At 43.0% G+C, this 18329-nt stretch overlaps 1 protein-coding gene across 1 annotated transcript in view; it reads right to left on the bottom strand.

Moving 5' to 3' along the window:
* The window catches only part of LOC106551200 (glycine--tRNA ligase), a 28507-nt gene extending 20731 nt beyond the window's left edge, over positions 1-7776 (bottom strand). Inside the window, exons 1-4 of the mRNA XM_087712427.1 lie at positions 7389-7776; positions 3206-3307; positions 2172-2274; positions 1162-1303 (exon numbers count right to left, since the gene is read on the bottom strand). Of these exons, the coding sequence (XP_087568553.1) occupies positions 1162-1303; positions 2172-2274; positions 3206-3307; positions 7389-7670 (629 nt within the window). The 5' untranslated portion in view covers positions 7671-7776. The remainder of the gene's footprint in view (positions 1-1161; positions 1304-2171; positions 2275-3205; positions 3308-7388) is intronic.
* Between the last annotated feature and the right edge of the window lie 10553 nt (positions 7777-18329).

Genomic DNA, 18329 nt, shown 5'->3' with positions numbered 1-18329 from the left:
TGAACCTAGATTCCCTATTGATTTTGCTTGTCAGAAGGTCACAAAAGATACTGCAACAGTCATAAATATGTGTCAGCTGCCAAACACCTGAATTTTGAGCACATGACTGTGGGGATGCTGCAACAGTCATAAGGGTGAAAAACACTCATGTCACTTTTTCCAGCGCCGTTGTAACCTTGAACATCACTATATGAACTGTTGTAACTTGCTTGCTACCTGTACAAGCACCCATAGACTGCTATAAAGGATCATAGTAATCCTTAGAAAGATCTGATCACAGGGACCCATATAATTTAATGCGAAACCAAGCATGAAATAAAAGTTATCAACTTAATGAAACTATTCCTGGAGAAAATCTATCTAAAATGAGGACCCAGATTGTTGGGGGGAAATAGGCTGATTCTGTAAACTCTTTAGAAGGGGCTTTAAAGCTAAGTGCTATTGTTGTTAATATTGCTTGGATCAGCCCTGCTGCTCATCCAATTCAGCAGTCTGCTCTTACGGGGACCCATCAACTGCTCCCAAAATCCACAAGCAGAGGGGCTTCAAAGGCTAATAACAGTCCTGGTCTCCTGGTCAATTGGTTCAATCCTTTTTTTAAGCCAATTAAACTGGTCACTATCAACGCATGGCACAGTAGTGAATTCTAAAGCTGAATTATCATTGTATTTCCTTTAGTCTGTCCAGATTCTCCCAGCATCCGATTTCACTGGGTCACTTCTGATTGCAATAGTTTTTGGAAGAAGAAAACAGCTTCTCCTTTTCCACTTGATCCCTATTATGCTTAATTTTGCGCACTTAAATCATGTTCCCTTTTGTCTGCCTCCTTTCCAAATTACAAGACTCAGATATTGCAATTTTTCCTCCTAGGGAAATTGCCTCAGTCTGTGGATCACCTGAGTTAGCCACCTTGGATCCATCTTTAGTTCTACTTCATGCCTTTGTTGTTGTGGCAACCAGAAAGATATATAATATTCCAGATGCAATCACATGATTTAATTTTAGGCCAGACAGATCACATTTTGTAATAGAGAGATAATTATTCTCTGAGGAGGAGAACTGGGTTTGTAAAAAGTTACAGTAGGAGATGATTTTAAAAAATGTTTAAAGAGATTGAGTATTTGCAAAGCTAGCTTTTACGCCAAGAAGGTCTGTGCTTACTTCAGAACAGCTTCAGGCGTCAGCATGGTGCAATCTATCTCAAAAATCTGCTCTTCTTGGATGAAGTGCTGCCTCCAGGCTTGTATTATGTTGTTCTTCAAAGCACAACCCACAGGACCAAAGTCATACAGGCCACTTACTCCTGCAAGACACAGAACAGGTAAACACAAATCCTCAAACACTGTAAATAGCATCTTCTGTTCAATCTGATGGAGGGAAGGGATAAAAGAGGAAGGAGAAGAGGAAGCGGGGAGTGAGGCAGAAGAGGAGGACTAGATGGGAGAGAGAAGACAAGGGGGGAGGGAGGGAGGATGGAGAAGAGGAAAGAGGCAGGAGAGAAAAGGAGGAGGAGAAGGAGGCAGAGAAGGAGGAGTAGATGGGACGGAGGGAGGTAACTACCTTTTGGAATACTAGGGAGTCAATCAGATTGTCAGAACACAAAACTTATACCTAGCCTTTATGCAAAGAGGTCTGTGCTTAGTTCAAGCTACAGGTGACAGAAAACTGAGCTTCTTCTATTGTTCTTATGAAATTATAACATTAAGAGTTTATATTATCTCCATCATTTTGTCTGTGAGGGAAAAGAAAAACATTCTGTCCCTACGTGCCTCTACCTCTTTTCGTGGGAAAAAGAAATCACTCTTTCAGGTGAGTCCAGCAGTCCAGCTTTAATGCATGGTTTCATTATTTCAAGGTTAATTTTTCCTTTGTGTTTATTTATTTATTAAACCAATTTATACAGCTGCCCAACTCACATACAGTGATATAGGGCAGTGTCAAACAATAAAATAAGTAATATAAAACAAAGTTTTTTTTAAAAAAAAAACACCTGTATCTAATATTTTCCCTTTCTTTGAGCTGGACTGAGAACATTAGAATATCTATTGCTAATTAAATATTTTCATTTATAAACATATTAAGTATTTTTTTTAAAAATAAATTACACACGTTATAAAACTGACAGCTAATTACAAGGAAGAATGTCACTGTGCTGTGGAGAGGTACAGTACCTCCATAAATAGAAAATGCTTGGTCGTAGAAAAATCTTCGTTTCAAGGTATCTTCCATTTTAAGCCTGTCCACAATGTCATCCTTAGGCTGCAGAGCCAGCTCCTAAAAAATCAAACACACAGAGGCCATGCGCACCCACGATATACAATTATACTTTACATACGTGGATAATTTGCAACATATCAAATGATGCCCAGAAAATCAACAGGGATAGAGCTAAAAAAAAATTGGGGGGGGGGGGGAAGGGAGGATGTTTGAGGGTGTTCCATAAGATGGGCATCATGGTGGAAAAAAACCATTTCCTGAACATCCTTAACAGACATCCTTATGACTTTTGCAGCATCCTCATGGTCATGTGATCAAAATCCAGATGCTTGGCAACTAACTCATATTTATGAAGGTTTCAGTGTCCCAGGGTCATGTGATGCCTTTTAGCGACCTCCTGAGAAGTCAAAGGGGAAGCCAGATTCACTTAACAACCGTGTTACTAACTTCATGATTGCAGTGATTCACTTATTAAATGGGGCAAAATGCACTTAACAAATGTCTCGCAGCAATAGAAATGTTGGGCTTAATTGTGATCGTAAGTCGAGGACTACCTGTATTTTCAGAAAGGGAGCATAGGAAACCTATTTCAAACAAGCAGAAATAGATAGAATACCAGCCAAAGTGGTATTATCTGATGGAAGTCAGGAAGCACCAATGGCTGCTGCAATCCTAAATTACAAGTTGAACACATGGGCCAGACGGAAGCTCAGAAAATTTTGTTTCTCATGTAACTAACTTCATCTCTTTCTTCCACTCTGAAAACCTGGATATTAGTTTTTATATGCAGTTATCAGGACTTGCCAATCTCAACCCAACTATAGGAGCTGTCTTATTTGCAACTGCCACAATTAAAATCAACGGGATTTTAGTGTAACTGTATTGCTGCCTATTTTATCCTGCTGATACGAAATTCTGAATTAACGTTTTATGGGTGAAATAACCCATTTGCTCTGGATAAAATGAAACAGGAAGTTTGAAGACTCACCTTGGCTTCTAGGAGTCTCTTCCGAGCTTTGAGCTCAGCCACAGCTTTGTCCACATCCATCTGAGGAGCCTTGTCATCCTTCAACTTTCGAACAAACTCTCCCTGGGGAAAAAACAATCGTTCAGAGATGAGGTTTAGGACATGGAACCTTAAGAGGTCACCTCTTGCGGGCATCAAGACGGGACAGAAAACATAATTCAAGGATCTGTGACTGATAGCTGTCTACCCTCTGCTGAAACACAGAACAATCCTATAAACTTGGTATGGGGGAGAAAGTGCACAGAGACCAAAATAAATAAATGCAGCAAGACAGATAGCAAAAAAATTAATAAATAACTTTCTAACTTTCTGATAGATGTGAAATAGAATAAAGAGCAAATCATGAAGGTGATTTCATTTTACAAATCAAACCCAAGACCTTGCTTTGAACTTTAGAACAATCATAGTTACAAGAGCACTGAAAATGTGACTTATGACCATTTTTCCTAGTCACGACCATTGCAGCATCCTCATCATCATGTGTTCAAAATTCTCACGCTTGGTTCATTTGCATGATGGGTGCTGTGTCCCAGGGCCACATGATTCTTTCTCCTTTTGCAACTTCCTGACAAGCAAAGTCAATGGGGAAACCAGATTTCATTTAACAACCGGGTTACTAACTTATCAACTGCAGAGATTCATTTAACAAAGAAAGGCGTCACTTAACAAATATTTTGCTTAACAACAGAAATTTGGACTAGAGGTTGGACTAGAACACCTCTGAGGTCCCTTCCAGTACTGTTCTGATTAATTGATTGATTGATGATATTATCCATTCAGTTATATCAGGCTCTTGGCAATTCTATGGCCTGGATCTCTCCACAAGAGGGCAACTCTGAATATGACAAACCACAAACCTATCAATGCAAGCTGGAAAGAAAGAAGTCTGCCAATTCTAAGAACTGCCTCTATTTTTTTAAAAAGCTGCCTTTGCAGGCAAACGTGGCAGGAGGGAGGGAACTGAAAGGTTTTTTTTTAAAGAGATTGATTGAAGGAAAGGAAAGACAAGCGTAGCTCTTGCAGGAATCAACACTGTAAATCCGCAGTGCTCTTTATAAGAGTGAAAGCAAAATCGAAGGGAAATCCTGGGTAAAGCATATGCCTTTTGAAGGGACCAGAGATTCTAAGATGTCTTCAAGCAGCAGAGAAAAAAGAACTGAGTGAAAAGTGGAAGGGGGGGGGTCATGGGACACCCCTTTTTTGAGAGCCCCGCATAGTGATGTGGCAAATTTTGTCCTATGTATAACAAGCAGAAGGATCCACCCTTTAAACAGTTTCTTATTGCAGCAGGCACCATTGCAGCAGGAAAACATTAACTCATCCCAATCACACTGATCTCTGATCAAGGAGATCCTCCTGGGTGGATTCAAAAGAGCTCTACTTCCTGCCCCACTGAAACGAGAAGGGTGACTTTACAGCAGTTCTTCTCAACTTTGGCAACTTTCAGATCGGTGAACTTTCAACTCCTAGAATTTTCCAGCGAGCATGGGGAATTCTGGCAGTTGAAGTCCACCCATCTGAAAGTTGCCAAGGTAGATAACACTGCTTAGAACAAAGACTGAAAACTCACTACAGATAGTCCTTGACTTATGACCATAATTGAGCCCAAAATTTGTTGTTAAATGAAACATTTTATGACTTTTCTTGCCACGGTTGTTAAGTGAATCACTGCAGTTGATAAGTTAAGTGAATCTGGCTTCCCCATTTGCTCATCAGAAGGTCATGAAATGGAAACACGTGGCCCAGGGAGATAGCAAAAGTCGTAAATATGAACCAGTTGCCAATCATTTGAATTTTATCACATGATCATGGGGATGCTGCAAAGGTCATAACAATGAAAAACAGTCACTAAACGAACTGTTGTAAGTCGAGGGCTTCATCTGACAGACCAAGGAGCCTCTCTTGGCAATGTTACATCACTGTGATTCTCCAATTCCATCCTGGATCAACCTGGTTTTTTAAAAAAATAATTGCCTTAACTCTGCAGGAAAAAAGCAGGAGTGTCTCTATGAAAAATTCATAGGCTTTCAAGGATTAAGCCCATTCTGTTCATTCTTCGTAGTGCTTCCAAGCTCTGATCCCAGCTCCTGTTTTGTTTTTTTCCTCCAAGCACTTCTTGTAGCTCAATCAGTTTTTGGGAGGTACATGATGATTCAGAAAAAGACAAAGCTTATTCCAATTAAAATGCTACCAATCCTGTTCCCTAAAAGACACCGATGCATTTTCCCCTCTGATTAGCTAAGCAAAAAATAAGAGGCACATGGGGGAATTCTACAGGAACAGAACTATCCATTTAACTAAATGTAAATCTTAAATAAATAAATCTACAGTTTCTAGTTCTCAACTTGTGATGGTTCAAATTTACAATAGCCTTGGAAAATGTGACTTATGACCCCTACACCTCTCTCTACAGTCATGCAATTGCAATTCTGGCTCTTGGCAACCTGCTTACATTTACGACGGTTACAGCATCTTGCAGTTACTGATTAAAATTAGTGACATCCCCAGTCTGACAAGCAAAATCATATGGGAAAGCATATTCACCCAAAGACTGTGTGACCCATTTAACAACCACGTAAAAAAAACAGGTCTAATGACATGACTCACCTAATGACATCTGACTGAAATTCCAGTCCCAAGTAAAGTCATAAAACAAGGGCTACCTGCATAGTACCCTTTGCTTAGGTGTCACACTTGGCAGTCAAGCAAACCCAGCCTTTTTAAGAGTAGCAATTACTGCCTGAGAGGCTAGGTTAAGATATAAAAAGCAGATCCAAGGAAAGGAAATTTTATCCTAACAATTGGAAAAGGCCATTTCTCTCTCAAAGAAAACAAAAGGCTACATCAGGAAAATGGATGAAACGCAGCAAAACTTCAAGAACACCTACAATTCTGGGGGTAGATTTCTGAGGTCAAACTTAGAAACCGAGCAAAGGTCACACAGGGAGATCAGTTACGGAGAAGACAGAAGCACATTATCAACATTATCTTCCAAGCCCAAGAAGCCAATTCACGATTATATACCCAGGAGCACAGAAAGGGAGCAGTTCTGATGGGGCCAGCCAAGTCAGCCTTTTTTCAATAAAAGCCATTGGATTTGCTCTTCGGAAGTGACCCTGACTGACCCTGGGGAGGTGAGAGGACCTCAAATGACAGATAAGGCACTGCAGAAGCCGAAGAACCACAGGATAGCCATGACCCAAGGAAGGGCAAGCAAAGGGAAGGGGGGAGGGAAAACAGTGCTAACAAAGATAAGATTTATTTCTAGCAACTATCCCGCTTCATCAGAGCAGGTCAATCGGATTTAATGGGAGGGGGGAAGTGTTACCAATTGGCCCATTTCAAGAAATAAAATGGTAATTATTTAAGGAGGGGGGTGGGATCTCCCTGAAAGCCTTAAGATCCAGCTCCCTCCCCCAAATCATGCAAATTTGTTTTTTTATTTTGTTTTAAGCAAGGGCAGAAGATTTTTTTTTAACTTTAACAAGTTGGAAAGGGACCTTGGAGGTCATCTAGCCCAACCAAGCAAGAGACTTTATTCCATTCCAGACAAATGGTTGTCCAGTCTCTTCTTGAAAACCCTCCTGTTGGGAGGACCCAAACGTTATGGAGGTTCCTTGATTCAGAACCTTATTTGCCCCCCAAAACTCATTTCTTAGCATATGGCCTCCCAGGGACACATAGCTGACTCCAACTCCCATGTTCCCCAGCCAACGCGGATGGGAGCTGTAGCCTGCCACATCTCGAGGGGAGGAGCCCCTTTGCATAAGGGGAGGGGGGGAGCCGCCTCAAGGGCTTACGTAGACCAGTGTTTCTCAACCTTGGCAACTTGAAGATGTCCGGACTTCAACTCCCAGAATTCCCCAGCCAGCGAACGCTGGCTGGGGAATTCTGGGAGTTGAAGTTCGGACATCTTCAAGTTGCCAAGGTTGAGAAACACTGACGTAGACTTTCCTCCCGGTGAGACCCCTGAGGGGGGGAGGGGTTGAGGTACATCCCCTCCCCCCGGATGTGATCGGAGGGAGGGAATCCTCAGATCAGGGAAAGGCCCATCTCCCCCGAGTTCCCCCACCCACCCAAGATCGGCGGGGACTTCCGCGCCCATCCTCCACAGACGGGATTTTCCCCCGCCAGGCGGCCTCACCTGCTGCCGCACCGCCTGCCTGAGCGGCGCCAGGAGCGCTTCGGCGGCGGGTCCGTCCATGCTGGAGACGATGCCGGGGCCGGGATCCGGCGGGGTCGGGATCCGGCGAGAGAGGGGCCGGGTGCTGGAGGTTGCGGCGGCGGCGGAGGATGAGGAGGATGGGCGGGCCGCGTGGAGCGAGGCGCGGGGCAGGAGGGCGGCCACAAGGCGGGCGCTGCTGCTGCTGCTGCTACTGCTGACGAGGAGGAGGCGGCCGATCGAGACACTAAAGCGCCACGGCATGGAGCGGCGCGGCCGAAGGCGGGCAGGCGGACCGAGGGGCAGGCGCGGCCCTCCGCATGATGAAATCGCGGCCTCCTCAGCTCCGCCTCAGCCGGCGCAAGGGGGCGGAGGTGCGCATGCGCGGGGGGGGCGCTCGCGGCCCAGCGGCGGTTCCTGGGCGGCGCGCGGGCCAGCCGCAGGAGAGGAGGCGGGGCGCACGCGCGGGAGCGAGAGAGAGAGAGAGAACGGGAGGGAGGGAGAGCAAGCCCCGCCCCTCTTCTGCGCCCCTCCCCGCCTTAAGAGAACAACAGATCGTCCTCGACTTACGACCGACATTGAGCCCACAAATTTCTGCAGCTAAGCCAGACACGTTACATGAGTTTTGCCCCCCCCATTTTACGACCTTGCTTGTCACAGTTGCTAAGCGAATCACCGCAGTTGTTCATTTAGCAACCCAGCGGTTAAGTGAGTCTGGCTTCCCTGTTGACTTTCATTGCTGACCAATGTATTTTTTTCTTTTTATGTACACTATTCTTTGCCTTTCAGAAGGTTGCAAAAGTGGATCACGTCTCTCTCTCTCTCTCTCTCTCTCTCTCTCTCTCTCTCTCTCTCTCTCTCTCTCTCTCTCTCTCTCATACACACACACACACACACACACACACACACACACACACACACAGACGGCATTGCAACCGTCAAAAACATGAACCAAGAGTCTGAATTTTGCTCACAGGACCATGAGGATTGCAGTGGTTATAAGTGTGAAAAAAATGGCTGTTAAGTCATTCACCCACCCACCCACCCACCCCGGTACTGTTGTAACTCTGAATGGTCCCTAAACGAATTCTGATAAGTTCGAGAACTACCTGTACAGGTTGGCAAAGCTTTTCCATTGCTTATATGCGAATCGGCCACTAGGGGGCGATCACTCACCACCCTTGAATATTCAACCTGGGAAGGGTTCTGGAAGGCCATCCAGCCAAAAGTTTCCCAACTTTTCCCAGTTGGCAGCAAGGAAGGCAGGGGAAGAGGAGATGGTTTTGTGAGAGGAGCAGGTGCACACGCATGCACAGTTTTCATTGTGGAGCTGTGAGCCCCAGCACCCATCACACACACACACAAGTTAGGCTGCAAGCAAGACAGCCCAGTTGCAAATAGGGTTGGGTAGCTGTGATCTAGCCCAGTGTTTCTCAACCTTGGCTACTTGAAGATGTCTGGACTTCAACTCCCAGAATTCCCCAGCCAGCGAATGCTGGCTGGGGAATTCTGGGAGTTGAAGTCCAGACATCTTCAAGTGGCCAAGGTTGAGAAACACTGATCTAACCCAACACCCTTCCATCCACACACAGGGCAGAAATCCAACCCTGCAGCATTATTTATTGATTTATTTCAAGGCTAATAAGGCTAATCAACTCAGGCAAAGGAGGGGAGGGGAAGGGAGGGAGGAAAGAAGGAAGGAAGGGGAGAGGAAGAGGAGGGATGGAGGGAGGAGACAAAGAGATAAGAGGAAGGAGAAAGAGAAAAGAGAGTTGAAGATGGGAAGGAGAGGTTTTATGCATTTACTATTATTTTTTTCTAAAAAAATACAAAGTATGCACACATACAAGCAGAAAGAAAAGGAAGGAAGGAAGGTTAGGAAGTTATCACCCAGCCTTCTCCCAGAAAAAAATGAAATATCCTAGGAAATATCGTGACCCGTCAAAAGCGCGGACGGCAAAAGCGCGATCGACAAAATCGCGCCTTTGACGTCATCACAGCGCGACGAAAAAGATCGAAAAATTCAAATAAAAATTAATAAAAATTAAATTAAAGCAAGCCGATTCACATAAAGGTAAGGGTTAGGGTTAGGGTTAGGGTTAGGGTTATGGTTAGGTTAAGGGTTAGGGTTAGCTTTAGAGCGTTAGCGTTAGCGTTAGGGTTAGGATAAGGGTTAGCGTTAGGTTTTTCGTTACTTTAACGGTTGGGTTTAGGGTTAGGTTTAGGGTTAGGTTAAGAGTTAGGTTTAGGGTTAGGTTTAGGGTTAGGTTTGGGGGGCTTAGGGTAAGGTTTTCGCTTTATTTTTACATTTTTCGATCTTTTTCGTCGCGCTGTGATGACGTCACAGCGCGCTTTTGTCGAGCGCGATTTTGTCCTACGCGCTTTTGTGGTGGAACCGGAAATATTGAAAAGGCAGAATATTTCTCTGGATGTGAAAAGAAAGAAACATGTTTTAAAAGACAGAATAGCTGCCTGCAGCTTCCTGCCCATCTCCCTTTATCGATGAGCCATTAAAGCCTGAGCTAGTCCACTTTACATAATAAAGAGGTCTCCCCTTCAGGTCCACGTGGGATGGGATTAAGGCATGATAATATTGGCCCTTTACCCAACTGGCCACATGGCATCTGAGAACTCAACCAAACCTGGATTCAAAACGTAGCCTAGAGAATTGCCCCTGCATGGCCCCATGGGAGTCTGACAACCAATCAGAACACAAGCTGAGGATCAAAGGCCAGGGGGGGAATAAAACCAGGGATTCAGCATCTCAGTCCTTTCTTCTCTTCTTCTCCACCAACATTGAAGCCTGTCATCACCTTTTCTGTTCAGGGCTCCAGCCATGTGGTCCTGTCCACCATTAAAACCATCTTTCCAAGCAGCCTCTATGTCTCCAGTGTCCTTTTCCCCACTTGGAGCCAAACCCAGAACCCAGACATTTCTTCCAACAAAAGAATGGGTGGGAAGGAAGGAAAATGAGAGGAGGAGGAGGGAGGGAGGAGACAAAGGAAGAAAGAAAAGGGAGTTGAAGATGGGAAGGAGAGGCTTTATGCTTCTTATTTTTTCTAAGAAAAACAAAATGTGCACACTTACAAGCAAAAAGAAAGAAAGAAAGAAGAGGGAGGGAGGGAAGGAAGGAAGGAGAAAGGAGGGGAAGTGGAGTCAGAGATGAGAAAGAGTTTTTTGCATATTTCCTATTATTTTTCTAAGCAAAAGTAAGCCCACAAACGGTGGGAGAGAGGAAGGGAGGAAGGAAGGAATTATAGTTCCCTTCTTTTGGGAGCCCTTCTTTTCTAGGAAAAAAGCAGCTTCCACAATTTTAGGTAAAGCTAAAGGTTCCCCCACACATGTTTGCTAGTCGTTCCCAACTCTAGGGGGCGGTGCTCATCTCCATTTCAAAGCCAAAGAGCCAGCGCTGTCTGAAGACGTCTCCGTGGTCATGTGGCTGGCATGACTCAACACCGAAGGCGCACAGAACGCTGTTCCCTTCCCACCAAAGGTGGTCCCTATTTTCCTACTTGCATTTTTTACCTGCTTTCCAACTGCTGGGTTGGCAGAAGCTGGGACAAGTCACGGGAGCTCACTCCGTTACGCGGCGCCAGGGATTCGAACCGCTGACCTTTCTGATCAACAAGCTCAGTGTCTTACCTACTGAGCCACTACGTCCTACATAATATATTTTATATCCCCCTTTTTTTGTTTTTCCATGTTTTTCCCCTTTGGAAAACAACTCTTTCCCAGGGTTGATTATGCAACCGCAGATGTGAAGCAGGGTTTTGTGTGGCCAGAAGATGGCACCGGGCCTCTTTCGGTTGCCTCCTCTTCTTCACCGTTAGCAAAGCTTCTGTTGACAGTTTCTTAGCATTTTCTCCTACACACACACACACACACACACACACACACACACACACACACACACACACCTCCTGCCCAGCTGTGATTCTGTTCCCCAACTTTCCTGAAACCTCTAAAGAGACCAAAGACTATGGTGTGGCCCCAATTAATCAAGATCAGATGAAGTGTTAATACCACTTTATAATGCCTTGGTAAGGCCACACTTGGAATACGGCATCCAGTTTTGGTCGCCACGATGTAGAAAAGATGTGGAGACTCTAGAAAGAGTGCAGAGAAGAGCCACAAAGAGGATTAGGGGACACTGGAGGCTAAAACAGATGAAGAACGGTTGCAGGAACTGGGAATGTCTAGTTTAATGGAAATAAGGACTAAGGGAGACATGATAGCAGTCTTCCAATATCTCAGGGGGTTGCCACAAAGAAGAGGAAGTCAAACTATTCTCCAAGGCACCTGAGGGTAGAACAAGAAGCAATGGGTGGAAACTAATCAAGGAGAGAAGCAACTTAGAACTAAGGAGAAATTTCCCGACAGTTAGAAAAATTAGTCAGTGGAACAGAATTTGGCTCCAGAAGTTGTGAATGCTCTCCAACACTGGAAGTCTTTAAGAAGATGTTGGATGGCCATTTGTCTGAAGTGGTGTTAGGTCTTCTGCTTGAGCAAGGGGTTGGACTAGAAGACCTCCAAGGTCCCTTCTAGCTCTGTTATTCTATTCTATTCTAATCACAACTGGCAAGAAAGCAGAGAAAATCATTTTGTAGGATTGCTTCTACCCACCACTCTTCCTTCTAAATGCAAATATGTTGGGAAAGAACAACTCCGACCTTCCTTCGAGACTTGACTACGCTCCAGGATCTCCTGGTGGTCCCCCATCCCAGGGTTAAATCAGGCTGATCTGATCTCGCTTTCTCGGATAAGCCAAGTTCACCTCAATGCTTTCATTTGAATGCACATTTGAATGGATTAAACAAATAGTAACAGTGCGGGAGGAATTAAGCCTACCTATATTCTAGAATCTAGACAGAATTAAGAGCCTACAGATCAACCCCTAAATCTGGTTAGGAATCTATGGAGTTACAAGTACTATAGGCAACCCTTGACTTACCACAGTTCATTTAGTGACCATTCAAAGTTACAACGGCACTGAAAAAAGAGACCTATGACCATTTTTCACACTTATGACTACTATTGCAGTATCCCCGTGGTCGCAGGATCAAAATTCAGATGCGTGATCCCCTTTTGCGACCTTCTGGCAAGCAAAGTCAACGGGGAAGCCAGATTCATTTAACAACAGTGTTACTAACGTAACAACTGCAGTAATTCACTTAACAACTGCGGCACAAAATTTTGCAAAATGGGGCAAAACAAATGCCTCATTTAGCAACAGTTTTTTTTGGGGGGGCCCAATTGTCGTCGTAGGTCGAGGACACCTGTACTTTCTATTCAACGTTTCTCTTTCTGGTTTGCGCCAAATGTAGAGTCCTACCCTCTGTCCTGCTCTATCCCCGTTGTTTTGATCCAGTTTTTCTCAACTTCAGCAATTTTAAGCTGTGTGGAATTCAACTCCCAGAGTTTCCTAGCCAGTATAGCCCGCTTGGAATTCTGGGAGTTGCAGTTCACACAGTTTAATATTGCTAAGGTTGGGAAGTACTGTTTTAAATCTACCCTCACAGTTGCCAAAAGCTGACAACATTGCTAAGCTTGGAGTGCCTGGGTGTTATATTTTGATTGTGCTTCTTGGATTTGTGTTCTTTAATAAACTTCCTCCCTGTTTGGTTTGGGGGCAGCAGAGCCTCAGATAGAAAGTCCATACAGAGAGTGGTGAGGACAGCCGAGAAGATTCTAGGAAGCTCTCTTCCTGTCACTCAGGATTCTGCTTCTAAGCACTATGTACTTAGAGCTCCAAGTATTGTGAGAGACCCCAAACACCCACTCCGTGTTCTTTGTTTCTGTTGCTCCCCTCTGTGAGGGGGGTTCCAAAGTATTTCTAGCAGGGCTACCAGATTCTGTAACAGCTTTGTTCCCTCCATCAGTCTGGAAAACTCGGCAAGATTCATTTTTCTCACCATGTACATGTACGCATCCAAAATAGATCGTTGCTTCTTGGAATCATATAATATATGTGGTTATAGAGGAGAGAAGAAAGATAGGAAGAGAGGGATAGGAGAGAGGGTAATGGGGGGAAGATGAGGAGAATAAGGAGGAGTGGAATGAGGAGAGAGGAGAAGGAGAAAGGAAGGGGAAGTAGAGTAGAAAAAGATGATGGAGGGAAGAAAGGAAGTAAGGAGGGGGAGGAGAGAGGCAGAAGAAAGTGGTGTATGGAGAGCAGAAGAGCCAATAATTGGTTTAGTTTTGTTTTTTTTCCCCCTGGGAGTTGATGGCAAGATGAACTGATGTAATTATTAACTAACACAATATGATATTGGCTATGTAATAGTATACATGTGATTATATGTTATGTAAATGGAAAATAAAAAAGTATTTTTTTAAAAAAAATGTAGTTATATATGTACATGCATAATGGTTATCTTTTAACAGCTGAATGCAATAGATTTCATTTTAATGCAATGTAATGATTAGTGTACATCTAAAGAGACAATAACGTTTCTATTCTGTTCTATTTTCTATTCTATTCAGAATTTTATTCTATCCTGTTATTCTATTCTCTCTTCTCTTCTCTCTTTTCTCTTCTCTCTTCTCTTTTCTCTTTTCTTCTCTCTTCTCTATTCTATTCTCTCCTCTATTCTATTCTATATTCTATTCTATTTTCTCTTCTCTATTCTATTCTCTCTTCTCTTCTCTATTCCCTTCTCTATTCTATTCTCTCTTCTCTTCTCTTCTCTCTTCTATTCTATTCTATTCTATTTATTCTATTCTATTCTTTCTTTTCTTTCTTTTTTTTCCTCTCTATTCTCTCTTCTCATCTCTATTCTATTCTCTTCTCTTCTATTTTCTCTTCTCTTCTCTTCTCGTGCACGTGAGCTCTCTCTGCTCCAAACGGTAGTGAAGGTAAGGAGATTTCATGCCTGCTAGCAATTAATTATGCAATTGAATTCCAGCGATGCAATTGACAAATGTTAGCTATGGTGTTTCCTATTATTTCAAGGCAGAGAATACAGAAATTTCAGTTTAAACTGCTGATCAGTGTTTTTCAAGCTTATAATCCTGGACTACTAATAAATAATGCAAAAATGAAGGACCACCTTGCTACTATTTCCTTTTAAGAGGATGGGAATTCACATTTTTTTTCAGTAAACAAGGATTGCAGCTGTATGTATGCATACTTTCCCATATTTTTTTATTTTTAAATATCTTTAAAAATAAACCTTTTGTATCCCAGCCCCAAGTACAGGTAGTCCTCAAATTGACCACAACTGAGCTCAAAATTTCTGTTGCTAAGCAATAGTGAGATTTGTCCCATTTTACGAACTTTCTATGTCCCTCTCCCTCCCTCTCCCTGTCCTTTTCTCTTCTCCTTCTCCCTTTCTCTCTACCTCTCCTTCTCCCACTCCCTGTCCCTCTCTCCCTCTCCCTTTCTCTCTCCCTCTCCTCCCCTCCCTCTCCTTGCCCTCCCACTCACCTTCCCTCTCTCCCTGTCCTTTTCTCCCTCCCTCCCTCCCTCCCCATCCCTCCCTCCCTCTCCGTTTGTCTCTCCCTCTCCTTTTCACCCTCCCCTCTTCCTCTCCCTGTCCCCCTCTTCCTCTTTCCCTCCCACTCTTCCCTTCCCTCTCTCCCTCTCTCTGTCTTCTAACACACACACACACATTGGATACAATATTTGATTTTGTGTGTGTGTGTGTGTGTGTGTGTGTGTGTGTGTATCAAACTTGAGTCAACTTTCTAAAAATAAGATTATGACTCTTTTTGAATGGCAGCCACTAGTTCTTTGGAAGGACAGAATGGGCTGCGGTAATGAATGAGCACTTTGGCACATTAATTCCACCTGGCATAATTCATTGTGCCAGTGCTGCACATTATCAGGGCTACTATAAATGATGGAGGAGGATAGAAAACTGTGAAAAGGTCTAAAAATCTGGGGAAGAATTCGCACTAAGAGCTGGAAAAATTGGTAGTTGCAAATTCAATTTCGGGCTCCGGAATTTGGGGACGAAGAAGTGCCTACCATCTTCTCATCTATTAAAAATAAAATAAAATAAATAACAAATAAAAACTTATAGGCTGTCCTTAAAGAAAGGCAATAAGATGTTGCCGAACTCACTGAACGGCTGAACTCACGAAGCGACAGAAATTTGAAGTTTGTCGTCAAAAGTTGAGGAACACTTGTATTGAAGGACTTGAAATGATCAGAGTTATGTCTTGATTCTGATTTACAGCCAACATCTTTTGCACATGTCCTTCTGACATTTCAGAAGATGGCTTCTGGGCACCTACAAGAGAGATGAGTTTTCTGCAAGCTGCCAAGATAGGAAGTTTTAAAGTTGTATGTTTTGGAATGGAAAAACTGTCCTTTTCATTAAGAGATATTAGCCAATTAGAAATAGCCCATGCCTGTTATACTCCCAGATGACATTTACAAAACTCTGAAATTAAAACCACTCAAAAATATTACCAGGAAATTGGTAGGCATTAAGACTGATCTGAAGGCCCCCCGCTTTGAAGCGTACATACATAATTTATACAGAAATAAGCATTTATGTGTTGGTAATGCGAGCTGAAACATTTTTCTACAGGCAAAGGTGTGAAATTAAATTAGTTTGGAGACAAATGTTTTAGCAATGTTTCCCAGCCTGGGCAACTTTAAAGAGTTGTAGACTTCAGCCTCCAGAAAACAGGTAGTCCTTGACTTATGGCCACAATCGAGCCCAACATTTCTGCTGCTAAGTGAGACGTTCGTTAGGTGAGTTTTGCCAAATTATGTGACCATTTTTGCCCTGGTTGTTAAGTGAATCACTGTGGTTAAGTTAGCAAAACGGCTGTTAAGTAAATTTGGCTTCCCCAAAGGTTGCAAAAGGGGATGACGTCTCCCCCCCCCCCTCTCTCTCTCACACACACACACACACACACACACACACACACACACACTGGGACACTGCAACCCTCAGAATTTTGATCATGTGACCATGGGGATGCTGCAATGGTTTTAAGTGTGAAAAAGAGTTCACATCACTTTTTTCAGTGTTGTAACTTCAAACAGTCACTAAATGAACTGTTGTAAGTCAAGGACTATTCCAGCCCCGGCATTGCAGAGTGGCAGAATTAATTCTGCATGCTGAAAAATCCCATGCTCAAACTCACAATCTCCCCACTGATTGGAGAAATTCCAGCCTGCTAAATTACTAACCGCTCTGTTAGTCACTGATGATGGTAATGAATTACTGAGCAATTCTTGGTTTCTCAGAATAATTTTCTGTTTGCCTTCTGTTAGATTAGCCCATGGTGCCCCAGCCTTTGGCAACTCATAGATAGATGGATGGATGGATGGATGGATGGATGGATGGATGGATGGATGGATGGATGAATGGATGGATGGATTTAGAGATAGAGATACTGATAGAGATAGAGATAGAGATAGAGATAGAGATAGAGATAGAGATAGAGATAGAGATAGAGATAGATAGAGATGGATGGATGGATGGATGGATGGATGGATGGATGGATGGATGGATGAATGGATGGATTTAGAGATAGAGATAGAGATAGAGATAGAGATAGAGATAGAGAGAGATAGAGATAGAGATAGAGATAGAGATAGAGATAGAGATAGAGATAGAGATAGAGATAGAGATAGAGATAGAGATAGAGATAGAGATAGAGATAGAGATAGAGATGGATGGATGGATGAATGGATGGATTTAGAGATAGAGATAGAGATAGAGATAGAGATAGAGATAGAGATAGAGATAGAGATAGAGATAGAGATAGAGATAGAGATAGAGATAGAGATAGAGATAGAGATAGAGATAGAGATAGAGATAGAGATAGATGGATGGATGGATGGATGGATGGATGGATGGATGGATGGATGAATGGATGGATTTAGAGATAGAGATAGAGATAGAGATAGAGATAGAGATAGCGATAGAGATAGAGATAGAGATAGAGATAGAGATAGAGATAGAGATAGAGATAGAGATAGAGATAGAGATAGGGATGGATGGATGGATGGATGGATGGATGGATGGATGGATGGATGGATGGATTTAGAGATGGAGATGGAGATGGAGATGGAGATGGAGATAGAGATAGAGATGGATGGATGGATGGATGGATGGATGGATGAATGGATGGATTTAGAGATAGAGATAGAGATAGAGATAGAGATAGAGATAGATGGATGGATGGATGGATTTAGAGATAGAGATAGAGATGGAGATAGAGATAGAGATAGAGATGGATGGATGGATGGATGAATGGATTTAGAGATAGAGATAGAGATAGAGATAGAGATAGAGATAGAGATAGAGATAGAGATAGAGATAGAGATAGAGATAGAGATAGAGATAGAGATAGAGATAGAGATAGAGATAGAGATAGAGATAGAGATAGAGATAGAGATAGAGATAGAGATAGAGATGGATGGATGGATGGATGAATGGATGGATTTAGAGATAGAGATAGAGATAGAGATAGAGATAGAGATAGAGATAGAGATAGAGATAGAGATAGAGATAGAGATAGAGATAGAGATAGAGATAGAGATAGAGATAGAGATAGATGGATGGATGGATGGATGGATGAATGGATGGATTTAGACATAGAGATAGAGATAGAGATAGGGATGGATGGATGGATGGATGGATGGATGGATGGATGGATGGATGGATGGATGGATGGATTTAGAGATAGAGATAGAGATAGAGATGGATGGATGGATGGATGGATGGATTGATTTAGAGATAGAGATGGAGATGGAGATAGAGATAGAGATAGAGATGGATGGATGGATGGATGGATGGATGAATGGATGGATTTAGAGATAGAGATAGAGATAGAGATGGATGGATGGATGGATGGATGGATGAATGGATGGATGAATGGATGGATTTAGAGATAGAGATAGAGATAGAGATAGAGATAGAGATAGAGATAGAGATAGAGATAGAGATAGAGATAGAG

This window comes from Thamnophis sirtalis, unplaced genomic scaffold (genome assembly GCF_051295495.1).
Source record: "Thamnophis sirtalis isolate CommonGarterSnake01/CBP01778 unplaced genomic scaffold, rThaSir2_p1.2 scaffold_4, whole genome shotgun sequence".
Lineage (NCBI taxonomy): Eukaryota > Metazoa > Chordata > Lepidosauria > Squamata > Natricidae > Thamnophis > Thamnophis sirtalis.
Note: the sequence above shows the minus strand (reverse complement) of the source record. Positions and strands in the feature narration are given on the sequence as shown.